This window comes from Corvus brachyrhynchos, unplaced genomic scaffold (assembly GCF_000691975.1).
Source record: "Corvus brachyrhynchos isolate BGI_N302 unplaced genomic scaffold, ASM69197v1 scaffold50, whole genome shotgun sequence".
NCBI lineage: Eukaryota > Metazoa > Chordata > Aves > Passeriformes > Corvidae > Corvus > Corvus brachyrhynchos.
The window spans coordinates 1636662-1661251 of NW_008235964.1; the positions used below are offsets into that span (position 1 = coordinate 1636662).

Here is a 24590-nt window from a genome sequence, read left to right on the forward strand (position 1 = left end):
TGCAGGAAAAGCTGCAAGTCGGGGGAAAGGACTCACATGCGAGGAGAGAGACTCCTCTTCCTAAATGGACTGAACAATATTTGGAAGTGGGCGGCTGTCTCATTGTGATAATGTTTTCATAGCATGAGCAAGAAGAGACTTCTCTTTCTAAATGGCCTGAACAAGGTTATTATGGAAGTGGTAAGCAGACTGAACATCTTAAGGGTTGTCTTTTTACATTGTCAGTGGGAGAAGGGAGGAAGGTGGGGGGAGGAGGAGAGTTCTGAACGTGTGGTATAATTTTTTTCCCCCTTCTTTTAGGTCTGTTAATAAACTTCTTTATATTCTTTCAAGTTTGGTGCCTGCTTTGCGTTTCTCCTAATTCTTATCTCACAGAAGATAAACAGTAATTAGTATTTTAGACCAAACCACTACAGGTAATAAGAAGACAATTTTTACTGTGAGGGTGGTGAGACACTAGCAAATGATGCTCAGGGAAACTGTGGATGCTTCATTTCTGGAAGTGTTCAAGAAAAGCTTGGATGGGGCTCTGAGCAACCCAGTCTAGGGAAAGGTGTCCTTGCCCATGGCTGTGAGGTTGGTACCAGATGATCGTTAAGGTCTCTCCAACTCAGGTCATTCTGTGATTCTGTGATTAAGTCAAGTAATTCTTATGGTCTTTTTAGCTGGTAGGGTGCAAAGCCATGTCTGTGTGAATGCAGTACATCATAACCTTCTACTGAGGCTGTTTGATCATAGCCTGCTAGAAACCAAATTTCACTAAGTGATTAAAAATATCAGGGAATCAGCACTACAGCACTCACCCTTATATATCTGGTCAGTGCAATCTCCAAGTCATCCCTGTCATCCATCTGCTTCAAACTTGCAGTACTTGAGGACATATTTCACTGTGCCTATATGTGAATTTTCTTTTCTTGTGGCTCTCTTAGTGTTTGTTTATAATGTTGAGTGGAAAGATTAACTATTATGAAATGGCATTTTTGCAATGATCTACTGCTTTCTCCAAATTTTAGATTTTTTGCCTAATTGAAACTCCACATGAAAATGGCTTATACTGAATTTTTCTTATTGCTTTCACCACTGAGTAGTAAATGAAGAGCAATTGTGTAAAAAAATCTGGAAAAAAAGAGATCAGAAATAATTGAACAAAGAAAACCAAACATTCAAATATTTTCACAAGCAAAAAATATTAATGCTTTAAAATGATTATTAAAGCTATTATTTTTAAGCTTCTGTGAAAATTATTTTACATTTTTTAGCCCATTTGCAAAATCTTTTTCCATTCTTCTGTAAGTTTAGTAACTTTTGATTAAGGTGTACTTGATGCAGTCACAAATGAAGTTTAAAGAATTTGCTATTACATTTCTTTCAAAGTCCAAGACATCAACACCTGCTATATTGCAGTGTCTGTTCTTTGTGTGACCAGGGTAATTTGCTGACAATGCGAAAACCTGAAAGTTTTACAAGATTTGATGGTCATTCCAATTTAGATGTTCCTCTGAAATTTCCAGTCTTGATTCAAACCACCTGGATCTATAAAACTGATTTCTACTCTTGCCTTGTCTGTAGGACTGGTCACTACAGTCACTACAGTGACTACAGTCAATTTAAATAGTTTGCTGACTGCAAATTTAATGTTTCAGAGAAAAATGAAAGAAATTCTGAAGGGACAAATTGTAGAATAAAATGTCTTTCTTTCAAAATTTGTTTGATTAACAATTGGCATATATGCCAATTCTACTATAAATACATGTCCTAAAAAATCCCCCCACCAAAATCCCATCCCCCCAAAATAAAACAAACCCAAAAACCCCACAAACCCCTCAAAAATAGATTCTTGGGTTTAACCAGAGATAATCTTTTTGTGTGGCTATTTTGAAAATCAAGCACCTCAAAATATCCAAACTACAATATGAGTCAATTGGAATCTATCATCTGTTGCAGTAGTTCTCTGCTCATGGTAGACTGATTTTTTTAAAAATAATCATTACTATATGAGGAATAAAGCTTATTCCAGTTGCTCAGTTACTGCTGGAAAGGAATTACTGTACTTCTGAAGGAAAATAAACAACAAACCAAGACCCAACATAAGTTTTGTAAAATTCATAAGTGATGAAAACCTATGGCAGCTTATGGGACATGCCTGATAAAAATTTACAGCTATAACTGTAGCTGTCAGAAAAGTTTTTGTGGTACTTATCAGCTACAAGCACTAGAGACATATTGTGGTGAGTTTTTTAAGGTCTCCATAGCATTAACTCGAGAAGCCTGGCGGGGCTGGGAGGCTCAGGGTGCTCGGCAGTTTTTCAGCTCTCGTGCTGGATGGCAGCCAGTGCATTAGAGCTGGACCCGTTCCTGCCTGTGCCTGGAATGACTTCCCGGGAGACAGCACAGCCCCCACCAGGCAGTGCTACAGAGGCAAAGTACTTGAGTAAACTCAGGCCATCTGTTGACTGCATAAATTAGTTTTCCCCATTTGCCCATCTAGCTATAAGGTATCAACTTTCTTTTTTTTTTTTTTTTAAATTTCCTTTTTTTCCTTCCAGATAATGTATTTTTTCTTTATTCAGTTCTAGTAGGATAGAGATAGGAAAATGCATTTTTTGCATCATTTTTCTTCCTTCCTTCTTATGGTTACGTGCATTTCACTGTAGTGTCTTTGATTAACAAATAAAATGATCTCCTTCATATACAAGTTCTGCTTTGGAAACAGTTAATGGCCCCTCAGAGATAACCTTTATTCATGATAGAGGAGAAACACATTTTTATTTCTCCTCTTCCCCCTCATCTTTTTTCCCCATTTCCCCTTTTGTATTTTTGCTTTTCCCTTTTTTCCTCTTATTTTTATCCTCTTTTCCTCCTTCTCTTTCCTTGTGAATACTATCATATGAATAAATAGATAAGTGACTAAGCTGATTAAATTAACATAACTTAAATGAATTAATTCAATTGGTATGTTTGTATTTCAGCTTTCAAGGAAGAATTCAATTCAGCAATAACTATTTTATCTGTAATTCAGTGATTTTAAAGGATCTCCATTTTACTGCTTTCTTAGCACTCTGTGGGAATCAGATTCCTTGAGCATTTTGCAGTTGGTTACTTTATCACTAAAACTGGTCAATTTTGAAGATTAATTAAATGATTTTTAGTGTCAGCTTCTACCTCTCAGACAAAAAGGTGAAGTACTTCTTTCATAGGGCCCATTTGGCTTTTCCTAGCAGTAGTCTTTCTGAAGCTCCAGTAAGAACAGAAGATATCTTGATGCCTCTTCTGTCAAGTCACTTGGCTTATTTTGAATGTCTGCTGTCATTTTGATTTATTTCCATTTTTTTCTTTTGCAGATTTATACAAAAAACACAGCATTGTATACTGTAGAAGCAAACAACCCTCGTCAGCTAGTGGAAATTGCAGCCAGAGACATCGAAAAACTTCTAAGTAATAGGTCTAAAGCCTTGGTGGTGAGTACTAATGGGTTAAGCTTTCTATTTAGTATTTTAAAAGATCTTTATTTACTATTGAAACATGTTTTCATTGTTATTTTTACTGCCTATACACTTAGAGGCAGTGTCAGTGTGATGTGTATAAGACATGACATGTAGAAAGATGGCTCCTGAGTTCATGGTAAAAATGAGCTCGTTTGTTGGCATAGGGCAGATGTTTATAATAGTGACCGACAGATAGGAACCATGGCCAAGTAAGAAATCAAGTTATAAATAGATTGGAAAATATTCCTCTAGGTGACGCACATGAATGTTTATGACTTGAAGATCACTGTACTCTATAGTCAGTAATGAGCTTGGGGAAACAAGAAGCAGGGCTTTTTTTTCTGATTTGCTAATTTAATCTGTATTTCAATCATATTTTGTGTGAAGACCATGCTTCACTGTGACCTCACAATTCTTTATGCTTTAAGTAATAAGTATCTGTTTCTTTAAAGAGCTTTTGCCAGCAGTCCCTTTCTCTTCTATCCTGTAAGACACCAGACCTGGGTAATTGCCTTGTATGGTTCCTACTCACATCACTCTTGCCAGTATAAGAGTTTAAAGTGCTTTTCAGAAGATACTGACCAAACATGCATGGAGGGATCTGGATGAATTAATAAACATCCTTGATTCAGAGTAGAACTATTAGAAATAGTTTTAAAGGATGGAAAAGCAGACTGGATTTCCTTGAGCAATTGCATATCCACACAGGCCTGCAGATAAGTTTGGACATGTCATTTAAAGTGAAAGAGAGAGGAAAGAGGGATTCGTTCACCTAACTGTAGACATCTACTCAGCTGGTTGCCCTAAGCTCCTTTTTTTGTTCAGTGGAATAAAACAGGCACTTCTCAGTCGGGACTGACCTGACATTTTCTGAGTAAGACTTTAAGATGGGATGAACTATAGCCAAGAAGAACTTACTTCTCCCTTTCTCAGTTGGAGAAGCCTCAAATGTAAATGTCTATATTGTAAGTGTGTGAAGCTGGGGGAGATGAGTCCCACCCAAAGACTCCTTTTATCAGTACAGTTCCAAGCAGCTGAAGAATCAGCGTGAGTGTAAAACTGCTGCTGCTGTTCTGAGGACTCAGTTCTTGTAGGCAATGAAATTTTGCACAGTCTGTTGTCTGTTGCATAGGTACCACCAGAGGTACCCATTGTCCTGCCTTTGGTTCTTAGCAGGAGTTCATTCTTCCCGTTCCCATTGTTTACCTAATGTGCAATGTGCATCAGTGTTATCTGGGCCAAAGCTTCTCTAATTAATTCAAATGACTGGAAAATAGATTTGATTTTTTTCTTGTTTTCCTGTTTTACCTCAGTGGGTGTGTGTTTATGTGGCATTCTGTAGACTTTGTATTACCATTGCAAAGTACTGTAAGTCATTTGGATGTTGGAACCCTGGGTTTAGAGAATTTAGGTTTCTGGGATATAATAATATATATGTGTAACAATATGGAGGATTTTGGGTGTGGATTTGTTCTTCTTTTCTCCTTCTTCTTCACAAATCTGAGTGTTCTGGTATAGGGTCAAAAACATATTACTTAGCATTTTCTAATTGGGTGATTTGGACTTTAAAAGGCCTTGAAAGTTAGAACTCACAGCCATTTTCCACCTTGTTAACTAAGAGGCACATCCTGTGCAGCTGTGCTATATATAAGAAAATAATAAACATCAGTAAAAAAGAAGAACCTAGCATCATCTGCCTTTTAATCCAAACTCTGAGTAAAAGAACTTACGATTAAGAGGCAAAACAAAATCAGAGAAAATAACATTTGGAGTCCTTTGTGAATACACAATTTCCCCCACCATTTGTGCTTCAACCCATATAAGATTGGTGTTTTTTAAGTTATTACAGCCAAATCTTATATTTTCTCAAGACTCAAGATTAATGTAGGGGTTTTTATATGTGTTTGTGGTAGTTTGATCTTAAAATTTTAAGAAAATTAAATAAGTATCTCATGCTTACTTTAAGAAATATTCCAGAACATTTTTTTGTGAATGTGGAAGAAAGGTGCTACCTCACTTTAGGCAAGCACATGGTCACATTTTGAAAAGGGCAATATGATTCAGCTTCCCAAGGTAAAAGAAGACTAAAGTAGGAGCAGGATGGTCCTTTGGTCCAGCAGCTCCTAACAGCTCGGTTATTTATACTGACTTTTCTATTTGCAGTTATCCCAGATGTATACCAGAACTTTCAATGACTTTTGATTTTAAACCTTCCTACGTTTTTTTTTGCACACAGGAGACACTCATTATCCCCTGCACCTGATCTATTGATTTCTACTAAGAGGACTTCTTTACCTTCCATATATATTTCTCTTTCTGCTTTTTTCAAGGACTACCTTTATGCTGTCAGTTTATAAACTTTATGTAATGAGGCTGAATTATTTATCTTGAATTTCAGTCTTCTAAAGTCTGATGGGTCACATTTTATCTGAAATCAGGAGTGGAGTTGAATAGAACTGTCACTAATGACTGCACAGAGGGTTTAACCATTAGGGCTAGTATGACTCAAAGTGTTAATTAAGACCTGAATCCTGAAAAGAATATGATGCAAGAGCATCAGACATCCTGCAGTGATGCCTTGAGGAAGGTGCCAGTGAATTACATCAATGATGTAAGCATCAAGAGACTAGCATACCTCAGGGATGCCATGGTTTCCTCTAGGCATGAGACACAAATAACCTTTGGGCAAGGTTATAATAAGCAAATATTAGTGATGACCTTTTTAACAATAAGTTGCCTTCCCCTGAGCCATAAGAGCACCTTTAAATGAGAAATATCTCTTGCATTCTGAATTATTTGTGTTTTCATGTAACACTGTGCTAGAAAACTCTCTAGCTATGAGAGTAAAATTACCAGGTAAATGGGTGTGAGCTTCTGTTTGACAGAAGCTTAAAAATGGTGGTTAAAATAGGTACCTAGCTGAGGAAGGAGAAAGGGGAAAGCCCTGATCTGATCTCACAGGGCTTTCCTGGAATACTGTTACTAGGAAATATTAGGCATAGACAGAAAAGTTAGGATGAGAAGAAAATGGAAAATTTTCTAGCAAAGTGCAGTGGAGGAAGAGAGTAGTATGAGTAGTAAGGAGGGAGACAGGCAACAGCCTTCTAGTGAAGAATGTCAAAGACTGTCTTGCAATGGAGCCTGTTGTTGAAATAGTGAACATTTCTTTTATAGTTTACTGCTGTTTACTATTGTGTATTTGCCTGGCCTAACCGTACTGAACATCCCCTATTTCAATATAATGGAATTCTCATATGCATATGGTCCTGCAAGGAGTTGGAGTCCTTGCATTCCTATGGGTCCCTTCAAACTCAAGATACTCTATGATCCTACGATTTCATGATAATACTACGGAGAAGTCAATATTCTGTCTCTGTGTACCTTACTGAATAGTGGGGTACAGAAGAGCTGTGCTACCACTGCAACCTGCAGCCCCAGGTGTGTACTGGCAGATGGGTGGAGGTTTCATTGAAAATATATCCTGCAATGGCTATTGGCAAAACTCACAAAGCTTTTCTGAGGATACCAACATATAGTATGCCTAGCCCATTGGGCTGTCTGGCACCCAAATTGTTCATTTTTGATGGACTTAGCCTCTGTTTTAGCATTCCTGATGCATTTATGAGTGCAATAGGTTTCTGGAGCTGCGTAGATAATGCAAATAGATCATAATCTTTTCATTCAAATGGAAAATTTGGAAGATACTAATGCTTATTTGTTGAGTATCATTAGAAATACTAAAGAGAGTACCTGACACTGTACTGATGCCATGATGATTTTTTGCCTTTTCTTTTATACCCCTTTTATACCTTTTATAGCTTTTTGTATTCTTAGTGTTTTTTAGCCTCCATTCTTAGACTTATTTTGTTAAGCTAGGAAGCTAAACATTTTAGAAGCCTTGTAGTTGAGGATCAGAATGCCCCAGACCCCAAGGTCCTCTCCAGAACACATTCTATAAACTAAGATAGAACCATCCAGGAGAAGGTTCCTTGGGGAAGGGGGCTCACTTGAGCCTCTGATTGGGGAATCTTTGATAGATAGGCTAATTAGTAAGGCCTATAATGTTGTACCAGATCTATTGTGTGTGCGCATTGCTGTGTGCATTTCGGGGCATTCCACCTGGACGTAGTGCACCTAAGGATCCTTAAAATAAGTACAGAGGGAAAATCCCTTTTTCCCTTCTAACCATGTTTGATTCTTGATTTTAAGACCAGGAAAATACATCATTACTATATTTATAAAATATGGTTTGAGGAGATACAAATATTTCCTCATTGGCTACATAAAATTAAACCCTTTTAAAGTCATTAATATACAAGATGGATTAATAATACTTTTTTTATTGCTCATGTAAAATACTGTAGTAATCTCAAGATTTGCAAAAATCCTAATTTTTTTTGGTCATACTTTAAAATTAGAAAGGGATATTTTAAATACTCAGTGCTTTGCCAAAGCAAAAGTTCTGGAGTTTTGTTTTCTGTTTATGCATTGTATCATGAGGGGAATGAGGTATAATTTTTTTTATATAACATATTCAACATATAAAAAGTAATATTTGGTCCAGTGCTGTACACCAAATTTAAACAGCAACTTCACTCCTGTGCAGTATGAAGTTGCAGCCCTTGGTCTTCCTCTCCCCATTGCTCAGTACATGTCAAGGAGCATCCTGAATCTTCTACAGCTGGCAAATCTGCAGTTTTACTACTTCTCCTTTTTGCTCATATATTTGAATTGAAGATAGTAAGCAATTTGTATCTCTTAGGTAAAAGAAAATTAAAGAAAGAAAATAAAGAATAAAGGATACCTAGTAACAGTCTTTTCAAGCCCAGACTGCAGAACTTTTAGGGAAAAGGATCAAAACATCCTATTTCTTGCTTAGCTAAGGTCCCATTCTGCATTCTGAAATCATTTAATGTTTGGCTGTTTGTGTAATAGTTTGAGATTAATCCCAATTATCCTCCTATCCAAAATTAGAGCATACGCATATTCCCCTACAAGTCTTTTCCACAATAAAATACTTTTTTCTGGAAAGCCTCGTTGTCAAGATCTTATTGTCAGCACTATGTTGTACACTCATGGTGCATTTATTAGCATCACTGCCCACACTGTATGGCAACAGCATAGCCATTTGTGTAAAGCAAACACTCAAGCTCCACTAAAATACATTTCACTGGAGAATGAGAGACAGTCATACTTTCACCGCCAAATTCCTGCCTATGATTTATTTGTTTTGCTTTGGGGTCATCTGAGTCTGCTTTTAACTAACTCATGTTAAGGTCGCTCAAGGGAAGGCTCTAGTCAGTACCCTTGGTTTCTTGAGCTGTGTGCAGATAAAGATGAATTACATGCACATTTGAACCTTATTGTCTAGATTTCTTCAGACATCTCAACCAGAGGCATAATATCTTCATTCCAGCCTCCTTGCCTTGATTTTATAAGAAAACTGAGGAAGCTGAGTTTCCATGGAAACTGAGGCACAGATTGTGTGCTGGGAGACAGGTTCCCTCTACGTGCTCTTGGTAAATGTCCAAGCTGCACAACTGTGTCTCTGAATGAGGAGCTCAGAATGTTTATCTGCTGTTTTAGATGCAATTTCAACACAGCTGTGCAAGTGTGTCCAGATCTCTCAGTATTTCCCTGCCCACCTGAAATAAGTCTTCAGCATCTCACTATAAAACCAGGAAGCTTAAATAAACATGTGTTATAACATATTTCAAGATTCCCAGGCAGAGATCCTATGCACTTTAAATAGGATTGGGAATTTTTTTGTAGCCTGAAAGACCTATAAAACTAAAATAAATTTTGTAGGTGTGCTTGATACTACTTTTGAAAGGTATCCTCACTCTAACTTGAGTTTTGTTTTGATATCTAAAACCATTCTAACATCCTAAAAACTACTCTGTGACACCTACCTTCTGGTCTGCTAATCTTAAATTGCCTATAGTAACAAGATAGCTTTCCATACTTTACTTTATAGATAAATTTGAGTTGTCCACTCATTTATCAGAACTTTGGACATCATCTCTTGCTTTTGGGCTGTGTTACAACTCAGACACTGTTATTCTGAGCTCCACTAGGAATTCCAAGAGGCTTAAATAGTCACATCTCAGAGCTGAGTCCTCCATTCCTGCATGCTAATCTAAAGTTTAGAGCTAATCACTCTGTGATGCCTTGGGCCAGGTCTTTAAACTGAAAATGTCTGTGAATACATGTGGATCCATATCTGGATATGGACACACTTTAACAGGTGTGTTGAAATTGCTTCCAAACTATATTCCAGTATCCCTTCAATTCCAAATGGTGAATTCATTTGCTCTTATTCTCAGCTTGTGAGGGCTAAAGTCCTTGCCTGAAAATTAAGTCATTCTCAGTGGTGTAGTTTGGATTCTCTTAAAGTTGAGGGTAATCTGTGCTTGTGACTTCCCTCATCACTTTGCAAATAATGGCACAATAAAAATTGTGATTTTGTCTGTAGGAGACACTGATGAACTAGGTCTTGAGCTGATGGAGGAATCTGATGTTTCCTGTTAGTTATTATGCATGGGTGTGATATCCCACAGAATGCACAGAGAAAGGCAGAATTTTACCCTTGAATTGTGGTCGTATCAGAGGTTAATCAAGATAAAATAGCTTTGCCTTCCTCTCTTTCCTAGATAATATTAAGAATGTAAGCCTTTTTGAAAACTGCTTTGAAAACTGATTTCAGTACAAAAAGAAGCATCGCCTATGTCTTGGTAGATATGCTGCTATTCAGTTTTTTTTTATTTTCAGGCATTTCTATTCCTTTGACTCTGCCAATTACAGGCAGTGTTGGACAATTTTATTGCAAAGGGCTCAAGTTGGACAAATTCAGAGAAAGAAAATAGCTTGAACTGTGGTTAGTCTCCCAGCAAACAACACTTTCTGACATTTTGTTAGTATTTTTTGGTTAGTTCTGTGAAAAGCTGAACATCATAAAGGAACTGGCAATGGAGTGTGTGTGCTGGGTTGTTTGCCAAAATAATTTCAGGTATGACTTCTAAGAAGAGGAAGTCTAAAAAGTTGGAAAAGAACAAAGTAACTGGAGTAAATTACCAGTCAAACAAATGAAGAAAGTTTTTTCTATGCATGTTTTTGTGTCATGAACACAGGTTTTATATTAATTTCACTCTAACATATTAATTTTCTCCTTGAAACTGTTTGGTTGTACCTGTTTCTTCTCTTTATTATTTCAAAAAAAATTATTTTATTAACTTTAAATTTCAAGTTGAGGGTGTCTCTTTAGCTATAGTAAAAGATTACACAAAGTGTGTACCAGCATCATAAAGCAAATGTCTTTAATTGCAATGATCCTCCCAGAAAAATACTTACATTTTGGAAAAATACAACTAAAATACACTGTCCTCTGTGCAAGGAGTGAAAGATCATGCATGCATGCCATGGTTTTACATGAAAATATGTCTTCGTCCTTTAACTCTTTTCTGTTCTGTATGCGCCAGAATTTTACAGTGTTAGGACGCCAGGTCTATTCACATGTTTACTTTTTATATCTCCAACAATCTTCTGCATCCTAAGTAACTCACCAAGGTGAAAAATTTTAAATTTTATTTCTGGATGCTTCCTGTGAGTATTTAAAATAGACATTGTCATCTCCTTGTTGCAGCATTAGATTTAGATTTCAGTCCACGGCTGGAGCTGGTCTAAAGAGCTTCTTCAGATATGGCAGGAACTTTTCAGGTGAGTTTAAGACTAATGTTTTGCTATTTTTGAAACTACTCTCACTGGAAATTTACACACTAGCAGAAAAACTTCTACATATGCTCTTTTAGACTACAGTACTGAGTCTATTAGCCTGTATGAACATTGTTTAAATCTCCAGATGTAAATGTAGTCTATTTTAAAAGTCAGCTGTAGTTGCCGAAGCAAATGTGTTTTGGAATGACAGCTAGTGAGACGCAACACTTGTGAAGTCAAACATTTGTCAACTTGTCCACATGTCAGATGTTTGAATTTGTTTTTGCTTGTCTTGCCTAGAGTCTTATTTTATTAACCGAAATCCAGGTTGTGTGGATGAAACATTACGCCTCAGAGGATAGATTCACATAACTCACATACCTTGCAAGGCATCATAAAGTCTGGAAAAATAAATCAGTGTGTTTGCAGTGAAAGTTCTTATGAATATTGCCTGTTTCCATGCTTTTCTTTCCACGGTTGACTTGGTTTGCCTTCTGCAGATCTTGTATTCTTGTTGACGGATGAGGGGGTCATCCCTCCAACTTGCCATGTCCTTATAGATAGCTGCAGTCATCATTTTGATTTTTGTGGCCCTGAACTGTACAAAGTGCTGCAATGGCATCAAGTCTGCGAGCTTAGAGAGACACCTGCTGAATCTCCATCCTGCCAGCACAGTGCATTGCACTTGGAGCTTTAACTGAGACAAAGAAAGCTAAAAAGGACTTGTGGCAAATAATATTAGCTGATGATCAGCTTCACAGTTTGACATTTCTTCTTCCTTATACAGTAAATTGTCACTGTTAGCATAGTTTTGTTGCATTCACATTTCATATGGAGAAAAATAAGGAGCATTGATATCTGTAGCAGTTCTTTCCTTTTTAGATCCCTTTATATATTTGAGTAAAGTCACTTACAAAGTAAATGGCCATGGTTGATTTTGCAGAAATTTTTTTGCAGATGTTTTTTTACAACCTGTGAGAGATTCTTCATGGGCTCGTTACAATCAGGTTTCTTTGTCCAGCTTTATGGATACTGAAATTTAATTTGTGAAAGATGTTCTGCAGGCACATGGCCTCATTAATGCCAGCATCACCCTAAGCTGGAGGTTCGACTTAGGAGCTGTGAAAGGTGAAATACTGCTCAAATAAGTCTTGATTTCTTTTAGTTTTAAAGTTACTTTTTCAGCTTTGGAAGCTCAATATTTAAAATAAAACAATGCAACCCAAACCTCTGTAGTTATTTTTCTTGGATTAGTTCCAGTTTTTGCCTCAAGGGCTTTGCTAGCCTTCTTATCCTCAGGCAGCTTCTTCTCCTGAAGTTATTTTTGTTTTCCTTGTATGAGCTTCTGCCTGATTTTTGTGGCCCTGAACTGTACATAGTGCTGCAATGGTGAAGAGAATTTTTTTCTTCCTTATTTCTTGGTCTGATGACTTTCATTCAGATCATGCCCAAGGAACACATTTATGTTTTTGTTTGTTTGTTTTGTGTGTGTGTGTGTGTGTAAAACTGTTTTTCTCTGTGGCTAGTTGAAAGTTTTACAGAAGAATTATTTTCCATGGTACATCACATTTTTCAAATAATAATATTTTGTAGTAGTAGTTTAATTTGCAAGTGTTGGCTTCCATACCCGTGTGCTGTCTAATCAGCCCATTCAAGACTCTTTTTTTTCTTCAGTCACTACACATAAGTTTTCAAGCACAATAAAATCAAATTTAAAAAAATTAAAATCCTCTGTGAAATGAAAATTCCACTCATTTGCTGAAAGCTCTATTAAACATTATGGAGAAGAACGAAGTGTAAGTGTTGTTTTCAGAGATGCAAACTTGCATTGTGCATAAACTATGGTACAATAGTTGTGTATTGTACACAATCCCAAGCCTGCATTATGCCTGGGTTAAATTTTGGGCTCTTTATCGTCTCTGGTCTTTCAGAATCTTTGCTTTAAGAGCATTGATACCTGACTGTATGCATGATTCCAGTATTTGTCTCAGTGGAATTCTTTGTACCTTTTTCTTGTCTTTTTCCACATTCTCCATATTAAAAGTTCAGATTAGATTGTGTTGCTGCAGCATCACACTAACTCATGTTGAATTGTTTACCCCATTTGACTTTAAATACTTTCCAGGGTACCTGTGTCTGAGTCAGTGCTTTTAAAATATGCTATGAAATCTGTACATTCCTGGGTTAGAGAGTTTTAGTTAGTTCTCAAAACATTTGCATTGTAATTCAGTTCAATTTTCACTTCAGAGGGCAGAATTAAAGCAGCAACGGAGAATTAAAGCTATATTGTTTAAAATGCAACCCTTTCTAATTGTTATGTACATGCCCTGATAAAATGCTCAGATGTTTTTTCCTGCCTTTTTCTAGATCAAATTTTCAGTGAGATTGAGCTGAGTGCAATAATTGTTACTGTGGCGCCAGAGTAAGATTAAATTTAGAAATGCCAGTTTTGACTGATGAAGTATGTAAAAGCATCAGACTTTCAACTTCAGTAGAACTCTTACTGCAATAAAAAACTGTTGAAATACATAATGGACATCAGAATCTGTCCTTTACACAAGCAAAAGATAAGTCCCCACTTTTGAGTTGGTTGCTGGTCATATGATTTTATAAATTAGCATTCAAGAATGAGTAGTTGAAGAGTATGTTCTTTCAAACAGGCTTCCTAATTTTTTTTTCCTTTCTGTAAAGGGTAGTGTTTTCTGGGTGTTATGGTACCTATCTACAGCATGGCCATAATGCTTATTCTATAGCTGCAGTATCCTTAAATGCGCTGTTAGGTCTGGATAACAGTATGTGTCCAGTAGTGTAACAAATTTCCTGGAATATTTGAGTTTTACTTCACACCTTTTGGTAGCACATTTTGTGCCAGTATTTCAGGTACATGGTTAATTGGACCCCTCAGGAAGGAGTGCAGGTAAATCTGGGGCTCTTCCAAGTAAGCTTTAAAGGGATCAGATCAGCTGTTCCCAATCCTTGGAAACAGCTTGCTGCAGAGTTAGTTAAGAAGAAATACTGAGCTTCATGAAAGTATGAAGCACTTTCAGGGAGTGTGTTCACCTGGCATCTTTCTTTCATGCTTTTCTTCCTTATCAGTTTAAGGTGCCCACCTGTCACCTTTGTCGCACCTTTTGGGCTTTGTAGTGAAATTTCCATGTTAAAACTTTCCTTAAGAGAGCTCCTGTAGTTTTCGTTGCAACGTTGACTTTTGATGTACTTGTTAGTACAAAAGGCAAAATTCCAGAGGAACCCAGCAAGTTCTTTGTATCAGGAGTCTCAGTGGCAAAACTTAAAAAGCAGAATATGCTGAAGGAAAGCATACTGGTTTTTGCCATTTTCTCAAAGTCTTAACTTTCTGTGATCCAACTGTGAATTTGCTGATAAACAAATGTTCACCTTCAAAAAGCTTTTTTAATAAGTAGAGGCTGAGGTACTTCACATGTGTTTTATGTTAATCCTTTTGTTGGATTAAAAGATTCCCTTTGATGGGGAAGCTTCAAGAAACAAGGTGATGACACATTTTATGATGTGTCAATGGGATGAAGATATGGTTTCTTCAAAGTCCAAGGACTACCCAGTAACATTTTTCACCCCCTTTTATGAAGCTGCTTGACAGGTACAAATTCATGCTCTTCAGCTAGATTCCTAAAGGAATCAGATTTATTATATATTGGGATTTGATTTATGAATTCCCTTGGAGGTGGAAGGGATCCTCAGTGGCCTCTCTGTAAATGTCTCTTCCTAATGCACAGTGGGATAGGAGACCCTGTGTGAGCTCCAAAGACTGAAAAGTCTCCCATGGATGCTTCATTTTAACACAGCTGACTGTTTTGTGGAGTCAGCTAGGTCCAAATTCCACCTTTGGCATTTGGACATATGAGGAGAACAGCCGAAGGACAGATATATATGTGTGCTAAGCACAAGATGTCTTACATAGATGAAACTGAAATCCTCTGTCTGGAGCATAGCATTTGTGTCAGCGTTGAAAGATGACACTTTAATTTCTCTAGGATCAGAGACTGAAATATTCTACTTAGGATTGGTAGCTACAGAGATCTTGTGTGTGTTGTGTTTTGTTTTGTTGTTTTGGTCAGAGGTTTTTTTGGTAGCTTTTCTTTTTTATATGTTTGAAAGAGGATTCCATAACTCAAATGGCTGTCTAAGAAATCAGGGATCTGAGATGAAATTTATCTTCAGTCTGAGATAATTTATGTTTGTCTCCTACTTCCTAAAAGATTTCTCTGATGACTTAATTGCAAGCTAGATGGAATGAAAATTCCCTACTTGTCCTTGGTTATTCCTTCAACCTACCAGTGCTGAGCCAGTGTGAGAATTGGAGGATTCACAGAACTAGGAGGCAGGGTAGCACAGGAGGCTTGGATCTTAGCTTCTGTAACACAGTTATGAGAGTAGAATATTTTCCCATTGGTCTTTTAATGTTTCAAGCATCATCACCATCTTCTTTATATTGCAAGACACTTCAAAAACGTGTGGCAGTGGGTCAGGAGGCGTGCAAGGCAGAGCACCTCAGCATTAAGCAGTGCAAATGGGTATTTGGAGCATAAGTAACTGCTCTTGCACTTCTACTATTGCCCAAATGTCACGCATACATTACCTATGCAAGCCTCTGCTCAGATTCTTTGAACCTTTGATGTTAGATTTTCCCCAAGTAATGTTTTTTTCAGGCTACTTTCTCCCTAGACTGGTTCTGGTCTTTTAATTTCTATTCTTTAAAAAATATTATTTTATTCTTTCCCATTATAAATTATGTCTTTTATGCCTTCCACACTGTATTTACAAAATTCTGCTAATATTTTGCAAACACAAAGCCAGTCAGTTTCTTATTTAAATTTGAAGGACATGGTCTTTGTCAAACAAAACCACCATCAGTAGAAAGTGTAGAGCACTAGTTCTCAAGGGAGGGGAATGAATCCCCAAGTATGTTTCAAAGATTTGCATTAGATTTTGACTGTCAAAAAAATTCATTTTTATTTAATATTATTTTTTTTATGTTGTTTAAAAATCAATATTGACTTGAAAGTAGTCTCACAAGCAGAAATCATTTAGAAGCTACTGCTGTTAGGTGATTACAAAATATAGCACAAAAACAAAGTGTGGTGATATGTAGTTTAGCTATGAGAATATACAAATTTTGTAATTTTGTATAATAGTTCTTTTATGGTCTGTGTTGCATAAAAAAGCAGTTTGAATTTCTAGTGGGGTTTTGGGTGTTTTGGTTGGTTTGTTTGCTTCTTTTTCTTTTTCTTTTTCTTGTCTTGTTGGTGTCCATTTCATTCCTTACAAGCTGAAAGAAATGCATTGTCTGAGGTTTTATCACCGTGCCTATGTTTAGTTAATAGTGTCATCATTAACGTATTTCAAGCCTTTCTTTTTTAATAACAAGAGAAGTTCAGCCAGTCTTTAGGTTCAGTATACCCTGAGAATAATAGTGCTTTTTTATAGAAGTGTTAGGGGATTTAATTTATTTTCAATTCACTATTTCTTATTAAAACTTCAATCACCCTCCGCTTGATTGTAATTAAAACTGCCCCTAGGCAATAAATTTTGTTCTATGCAAACATGACAGATATAATTATGGAAAATCTAATTGTTCATATATTGCTCCTTTTCATGTGGTGTTAAAATGTGATGATGTAATTAGATTTTTTTCCCTTTAAATATCAGAACAAAAAAGAACAACAGAATTTGTACTTTTACGTGAACCTGGGTTCATAATGCACTCCTGATTCTGTGAATTCTGAAATTATCTTCAGACCAAAGATAGGAAGTTCTTGATTTGTGTCCTCTTGAATTAGTACAGGGAAAATGTTCCTGTGCAGTGGTGGGCTTACAAGAGCAGTGTGAAGAAGAGCAAGGGCATCTGGGTCTAGTCCTGGAGTCTGGCAGGTCCTGTGAGGTTCAGTCCTGGAGTTTGGCAGGTCCAGTGGTGTTCCCCTGTAGATTATTCCATTAACATTTTCATTACATCCAGTTCTGACATTCCTGAGGAAAAATGCATCTTTCTTTACATTTAGTTAACAAGCCTGAAATTCATCAGTGGTTATGTTTCAAGAGTATTTCTTTATTTTTGTGGTGCAACATGTTGCAGATGTCAGCAGGTTGCACTTCACTATGAAGTGGGTTTTTCTCTCCCAAGAAGCTAGCAGGGAGAACTCGCCAAAACTGAAAAGGTCCTTTAGGTCTTGCCCTCTTGTACAGAAACCCCTTACATAATCCTTCAGCTTCAATTGCTACTTGCACGCTGGCAACAGCCATGTTCCTGGTCCTTTACTCGTTATGCCATCTCCAAGTTGGTTTGTGTTACAGCAGCAGTGACTCACTAATGCTCAGTCCAGTGGAAAGTATTAAACAGACAGGCTCTGCTGCTAAATTCAGCGGCTATTCCCCGAGTACCTTGTCTGAGTCAGAGACCGTGGAGCAGTGGTTTTGTTTTTGCTGGATGTGTTTGGGCAGATGGTGCAGGAGTGGGCGGCTGTAACGCTCTCATTGCTGAGCAGGCAGTGAGCAATCCCCCTTGACGTTTGTTGTGTCACCCCCCTTTTTTTTTTTTGTAAAGGTTTACATGTATTCTGGAGTTGTCAGGGTGTATTTATGTTCTAGCAGGTCTTTAAAAAAATTAATGTGAGTGAACAGAAAATGCTGGAGGAGCATGTTTAATTGTTCCCAAGGTGATAAAAGCAGATTGAGTTGAAATCCTAGGGGTGAGTATTTTCAGGTCGATTTCAAATAGAATCAGCCTTTAGCAGCATAGAATATACTGATGTGTGTAAACCATGTGGTCCCACCAGGCATTTCCTCAGCATTACCAATTCCTCTTCTCTTCCACAGCATTAATAACATGCCAGACTTCCCACCCAGTCAACAGAGCTGTGCTTCCCTTCTGGCCCCTCAACTCTTCTTCCTCCCCCCACTTCTCTCCCCAAAGTCTGAGTGCTTCTTAAGGGTATTCCTTTCATAACCAGTGGAGGGAAATGGAAGTCTAAGGATTAGTGCATGGCATTTTGCAATTCTAGGAGCAGAATTTAATCTCATGACATGTTTCATGGGCTTCAGTTCCACATAAAAAGATGGAATCATACCTGAACGTAATATTTTATTAGGTATAAATACGTGTCTGTAATGAAAGTAAAACAACTTCAAATTTAAGCTTCTAATCTGAAAGTTTCCATTAAGAATTTATTGCTATTTTTTCTCCCAAAGTAGAAGTCCAGATGGTGTAATTTTACCCTCAGTTATTGTTTTCTATATCTTCTAGTTTTTCTGTATATTTTCCTTGTACTCTGTATATTACAACCTCAAGTGTTTCATTTTCAATATGCATCTTAATTTTAGGCTTTCATTTTCTAAAGCTAGTGCTTGCTACAGCCAGCCTTTTGATTTACTAAGAATGTAGTAAAGAGGTGACTACGGAGGATGAAAATGAGGATGCAGTCCAGCTTTCTACAGTGGTATCAAAAGAGTTTATATGGAATGGAACTAGTGCTACTATAGCCTTGTCAGAATGTGTGGATCTAAACTGAACTAGTGGTTCAGAATTTTTATATATATCACAGAATCAGCTGAGTTGGAAGGGACCCAAAAGGATCGAGTACAGCTCCCAGCCCTGCACAGGACCCCCAAGAGTCCCACTATGTGCCTTAGAGTATTCAAATGCTTCTTGAACTCTACCAGGCTGGTGCTGTGACACACTCACATTCTTTAGAGCAGGTTTGAGCTTTGGAGGGTTGCAAAAGTTGCTATAAAAAAAGCTCATCAACTTTGTGCTTCTCTTAGCTTCATCACAACACAATACTGTGATTGTTTTTTTCTGATTTGTGGGGAGTTTTTTTGGTCTCAGTATTTTGTAACACTGTGAATAGTTTCATTAATTATTAGTAAAATTCTTGGTTATGCTGTTTAATTGAAATACTTCTGTTAAGACATCCTCACTGTCGTCTCAGCTGCAACTACGTCTGTGTCAACTATTGGCCATGGTTTAGAATTTCCAGGAAGGACTCAAAGGTGGGAGAGATCTGGGAACAAGATGTGCTTTTGCAGAATGCTTGACTACATGCTCTGATTTATTATTTAGCTGTGAGCTATGTTCAGTTCAGCACTTCCTGCAGTCCCATTGAGATCTCTGTGTGTCAAGTCACTCTTATGCAGTGACTTGGACATTGTTCCTACTCGTATCCTGCTACTGCTTCAACAGAATGTATTTTCAGTGGCCTCAATGCCTAGAAAAGACTGTTCTACATTTTGTTTCTATGCTCTCTGATATTTAGTATGTTCACACAAACATTAAACTGCCAAAAATGCCAGTAAAAACTGTATACATAGAAATGCACAGTTTAAGAAGTATTGAAGTTAAACTTTTTTTGATCTGCACTGAGAATCATTACAACATATACATAAAAGTCTGGCTCTGATATTTTCCCGAGCTATTTTTTTATCTGCAGTTGTAATGGCAGTGATAAAAATGGAGCACTACAGTAAAAGACATTGGAAAACTTTTGTGATCAGCAAATAAATTCCATTGGCAAAGGCTTAGCAACTGCTTAGAAACTGTCTCTAGCTGCTTTCTCAGCCCCATGAGCAGTGTTGTGAGAAAGCATTTCACAGCAACCCACAGCATATTGAAGGTAGGGGACTCAGATAACCTGACAGAGAGGAAGATTACAGATACTTTTCAATTTCTCACGTTTCTCAAAATGAATCCTGATATGGCACCTGTGAAAAAAAAGCTCCTGCTTAACCATTGCTATGTCATGGAGTCCAAGTGTGATGTATCTATTGCCTCTGCAATACATTTTTGAGCAGCATGCAAGAAAGTATAAATCCCTGACACAGTACATGCCAGTAACAGGTTCATTTTTACAGCACTGCTCATAAGATATCCTTGAGGTCACTATGTTTTCCCTATCTCTTAAATGTTAAATACAAAATGATAAAAAGGCCTGTTTCATTATTTATTTTGCTTACATTAAGTTTCATAAGAGAAAATTGTGTAGTTTAAGCTAGGAGTCTATGCTAGGCTTCCTCTGTGCCTGTTGGAAAACAGGCTCTGCCACAATGGAGTGGAGGATTCATTTCACTCTTTCAGTCCCTTTGGTGCTCTTTCCTCTTTTGCAGCAGAGGAAAACATAGGATCCTTTTAAATTTCTTCACAGCTTGGCTCCTTCTTGCTCATCTACCTTGTGGATTATTTTTTTTAATTCCAGCTGTGACCTGCAACCCTTTTGCACCCCTTAGAAACCCTTATTCTCTTTGAAAAGTGCAAGCTCATATGTTCAAATACAAATACAAATTCTTTCATTTATTTGATGGATTTTCCAAATTTTCAAACATTTGCAACCCAGGATTAGTTTTCTTTTGCATCTTGATAGGTAGTGGGCATCATTCACATCTATATAACGCCCCTATGCTCAGTCGGTTTTCCACAATTATATTTTCCCCTATCAACTGAAAATGAAAGCTGTAAAGTCCTGCCCGTCAGAGATAATTCCATCACTGGCAGAACCAAAGGAAGCATTCTCTTGTGTCCTCACCTATTGACTAAGAAAAATGTTGCCAATTACAACAGATTTTTCATCTGCTATAGTTTAACTTGAATGTGCTTCTTATGTGTAGGTCTGGATCAAGGCATTTTTATGACATCTTTGGACTTGGGAGGTTTTTTGGTATATATTTATAGGAAATCAGCCATTTGAGGTGGATTTAGAAGACTGAAAAAGATAGCTCAATTATCTTCTTTGTAAGCTGCCGAAATCATACAATATGTCATGGAATTGTTTGGGTTGGAAGGGACCTTAAAGATCATCTAGTTCCAAACCTCCTGCCATGGGCAGGGACACATTCCACTAGATGAAGTAACATGGATTTTATTTGGCTATCCCCTACACATTGTTTTCAAGAGATTTTCATGGAAGAGCGTTCACCTGCAGAGTCTAAAAAGAAGGGCCAAAAGGTGTTTAGCAAGATGAAACTGTCACATATGCAAGAAATTACAGAATAGGATTTTTAAAGCACTGAAGACAATTAGACCCTGAGTGTCCTCCTTTTCAGCTGGAGGATGGCATCCAAGCTCTTCTTACATTTGTGTATATATCACCAGGTATTAATCTTCAGAATCACTAATCTTGAAAATCTGACCCAAGATACTTCCCAGGAAGAAGTTGTAGTCACAAAACAGGGAGAGTTTATTCCCATTTTGAAAATAATAATGGTTTTCAGGAATTTGCAGTTGCATTTTAATTAAGTGCATGGAGCTATTGGATGTATTGTAATCCACTGGTACTACCTGTGGCATATGTTACCATTTGAGAGGTAACATATAATACCTGATGAGGATTTTGGTTTTCAATCCCTCCTGAAGCATGCAATCCACCATGTGGATGGTGCGGGGAAGCATCTTGAACAGATGTTCTGGTCTGAAAAGGCAGCAAATGCACACAGAAACACAAACAAGGAGTGGTCAGCAGGGATTTCAGCTATTTGAGCTGGAATGGATGAAAACATGCATGGGGCAAACACAGTAACAACTGCTTCATATTGAACAACAACAAAAAGAAAATCTTGTCTGGATCTGCCTGCTTTATAGGAACATAGCTAATAGCAAATTAGGCTCTTTAAATGTACCATGGACAATCTAGCTGTGGCAGGGATGCAGGAAATCAGAGAAGGCTGCACAGCCATACACTAATTGATGTGCACGTCAGGCCCTGGGGACTTGCTCTTGAGGCCATGTTCTGGAAGCTGAAAGATGTATCCATGCTTATTGTGGGTGTTCTCAGATGAAGGTGGTGTTTTAGTGAAAAAGAAAAAACAAATCAGTGTGTAAAGGAAAGGCTAAGTAAGTACCAATGAGTTGTAAATGAGTTGACATTTTGATATTTTTGCCCTTCTCTCTCCCAGTTAGCCAGGCTGTCACCGCTATCTTCCCGTGCAGCCCTGCGAGCTGGACGTGCTGTGCTGTGCACCTGTAGGTTGGTCAGATTGCCCCAAATTACCCTAAGGGACATCATGCCATCTTTTTTTTGGAGGGAGGGGAGGTAGGATTGATCTCCATGTTCAAAATCAGAGCACAGCAAGTATTTCTAGCCATTTTTTCCCCTTGCTATTTTTCTCTCTGTTTTTCTTTCTTTTTCTCCTCTGTCTTGGAGGGTTTTTTCGGTGTTTTTTTTATCCTGTGGTGGCTCTGACAACACTCAAATGGATATTATCCAGCCTGAGGACTGTATTTCCGTCCTACACCATTTGTATTTTTCATATTGCTCAAAAATAACTTTAGAGAGTGCATATGGGGAAAATTAGCTAATATTGTCATTTGGATGTTTCTCTTTATTTTAGGGAATAGAAAGATAAATGGCATGTTCCCCTAAATGCACACTTGGATTATATTTTTTTTTGTGTGTCTAGTATGAGCTTATACAATGAGGTATTGTTGAAGAGGAACAATACTTTTCACTTCTGTAAATGATTTCTGTGGTTTGTGAACGCCCCTAATATCTACAAGCTGCTAATTGATTAAAAAAAAAAACAAATACAAAGTTGTTATCCCTGCAGAAATTCATGCTCACTTTTGGCAATCTTATATAAAAGTAAAAACCTTGAATGTTGTTTAATTGAGGCAAGTATCTGGGTTCTGGGAATAAAACAGACCTTTGCAACAATACCAGAGACCTTCAGGTAATTTGTTTGCCTTCTGTTCATGGAAGTCAAGGAGCAGCATAATCATTAAAAGGATGAAGTGCATTCAGACAACTGAAACAACAGTAAGATGCTAATTAAAGAAATTACAGAAAAGTGTCATGCAGTGTTCTTTTGTTCTATAGAGGAATTCAACCTGTAGTCTTTTTTTTTTCAAAAGTAAAAGTCACATAAGAGATTTATTTTATTAACATAGGAGTTAAGTAAATAGAGAATCATGTGGCAGAATGGCAGAACACCTAACTCTTACACAACAGTGGTTTTATATATCAATCTCAAATTAAATATAATTAAATTTTGTCTCAGGGGTCTGCAAACTACCAGAAAGGTAGAGAAAATAAGCAGAAGAGAAGCCAGAAACATGGACTGAAAGCAAAGAAGAAACTACAAAAGGAGGTTGGCAGCAGTGGTGGATTTGGGTAGAAACAACAGTTAACTGGTGTGCAAAGAGAGCAAGATGAGACTTGAAATAGGAAAGATCAATCCAAAAAGATGAAAGAAAAAGAAGAAAACACATATAAATTGATTATTTTGTCCATGTTCATAGTTCTCTTGATCTTCCTGTTCTGTCTTTTATAACTGATCAGTAAATGATTCTTTATTAACTTTTGATTGCAGACTTAAAGATTTTATGAATAGCTTTGGGATCTTGAATTTAGAAAGAAAGCAGACTTGTGGCTGTGTACATAAACCTTAGTGAGATGGGCTTAAGATGGGTGAGAACAGACTATAAAGTAATTTCTTTGTGGCAAGGGGAAGGGTGGTGGTGGTTTACCTGCAGATTAGCAACCAAGGGATTTCTGAAGACTGCGGATCAGAGAATGCAGATCAGCAAACAGTTGAAAATCTGGTATTGAGGAAGTGATGCCTGAAAAAAATGCTTTGCATATCAGAAAGACATGCCATGATGGTTGACTTGACTGATGTAGTCTTCATGGAGGAAGATGGATGATGGATCAGGGAATTATGTGGTTTCTGTTGGCATAGAGTAGATATTCTCTCTATTTTTGTTTCTTGGTTAGAAATTGAGGGATAAACCCAGTTTTATAACCCTGTAGGTTATGGATTTTTTATTTAGTTCACCCTAATTTGATAAGACTAGAATATAGATCAAAATGAGTATATTCTGAATACACACCAAAACCTTAATCTGTCATGCAGAATAAGTGGCATGGTGGTATTTAGTTGATGGAACAGTAAATCTCATTAACAGTGAGTGAGCCTTTAGCACGTTAATTAGTTTTTGATCCCTTTAACAACAGACATCAAACACCCAGCAAGCTCTTTCTTTCAGTAAACATGTTTTGAAGAGGAAGGATATTTTGAAGAGGTAAGAACTGGTAAGAACTGTAAGTTTTATTTGTCATCTACTAGGCAGGACTTTTATAGACTCTTCTCTACTGCAGCTTAGATGAAGTCTGTGGTACCAGAAACCAAAATAATGCTTTAAATCCTGTCTTGGCTTCTCTGGATTTTGTGATTTACTAAAAGCTAGTAACTCATTCAAACCCGAGAAAGTCACTACTAGAAAAAGCAATAAAATATTAAACATCATAGTTTCTTATTGATTTCTGAAGCGAGGACTGATGTTGTAAGACTTCAGTTGCTACTGAAATGTTACTGTGATTTGGTATTTCATAGGAGTGGGCATACTGGTCCCTCAATGGAGAATGTGTTGTAGGG

At 37.3% G+C, this 24590-nt stretch overlaps 1 protein-coding gene across 12 annotated transcripts in view; it reads left to right on the forward strand.

The window, feature by feature from the left end:
- The window catches only part of CACNA2D1 (calcium voltage-gated channel auxiliary subunit alpha2delta 1), a 364954-nt gene that overhangs the window by 62993 nt on the left and 277371 nt on the right, over window positions 1-24590 (forward strand). For all 12 annotated transcript variants that reach the window (XM_017727845.1, XM_017727857.1, XM_017727868.1 and 9 more), the window contains exon 3: window positions 3342-3458. In XM_017727845.1, coding sequence (XP_017583334.1) covers window positions 3342-3458 — 117 coding nt within the window. The remainder of the gene's footprint in view (window positions 1-3341; window positions 3459-24590) is intronic.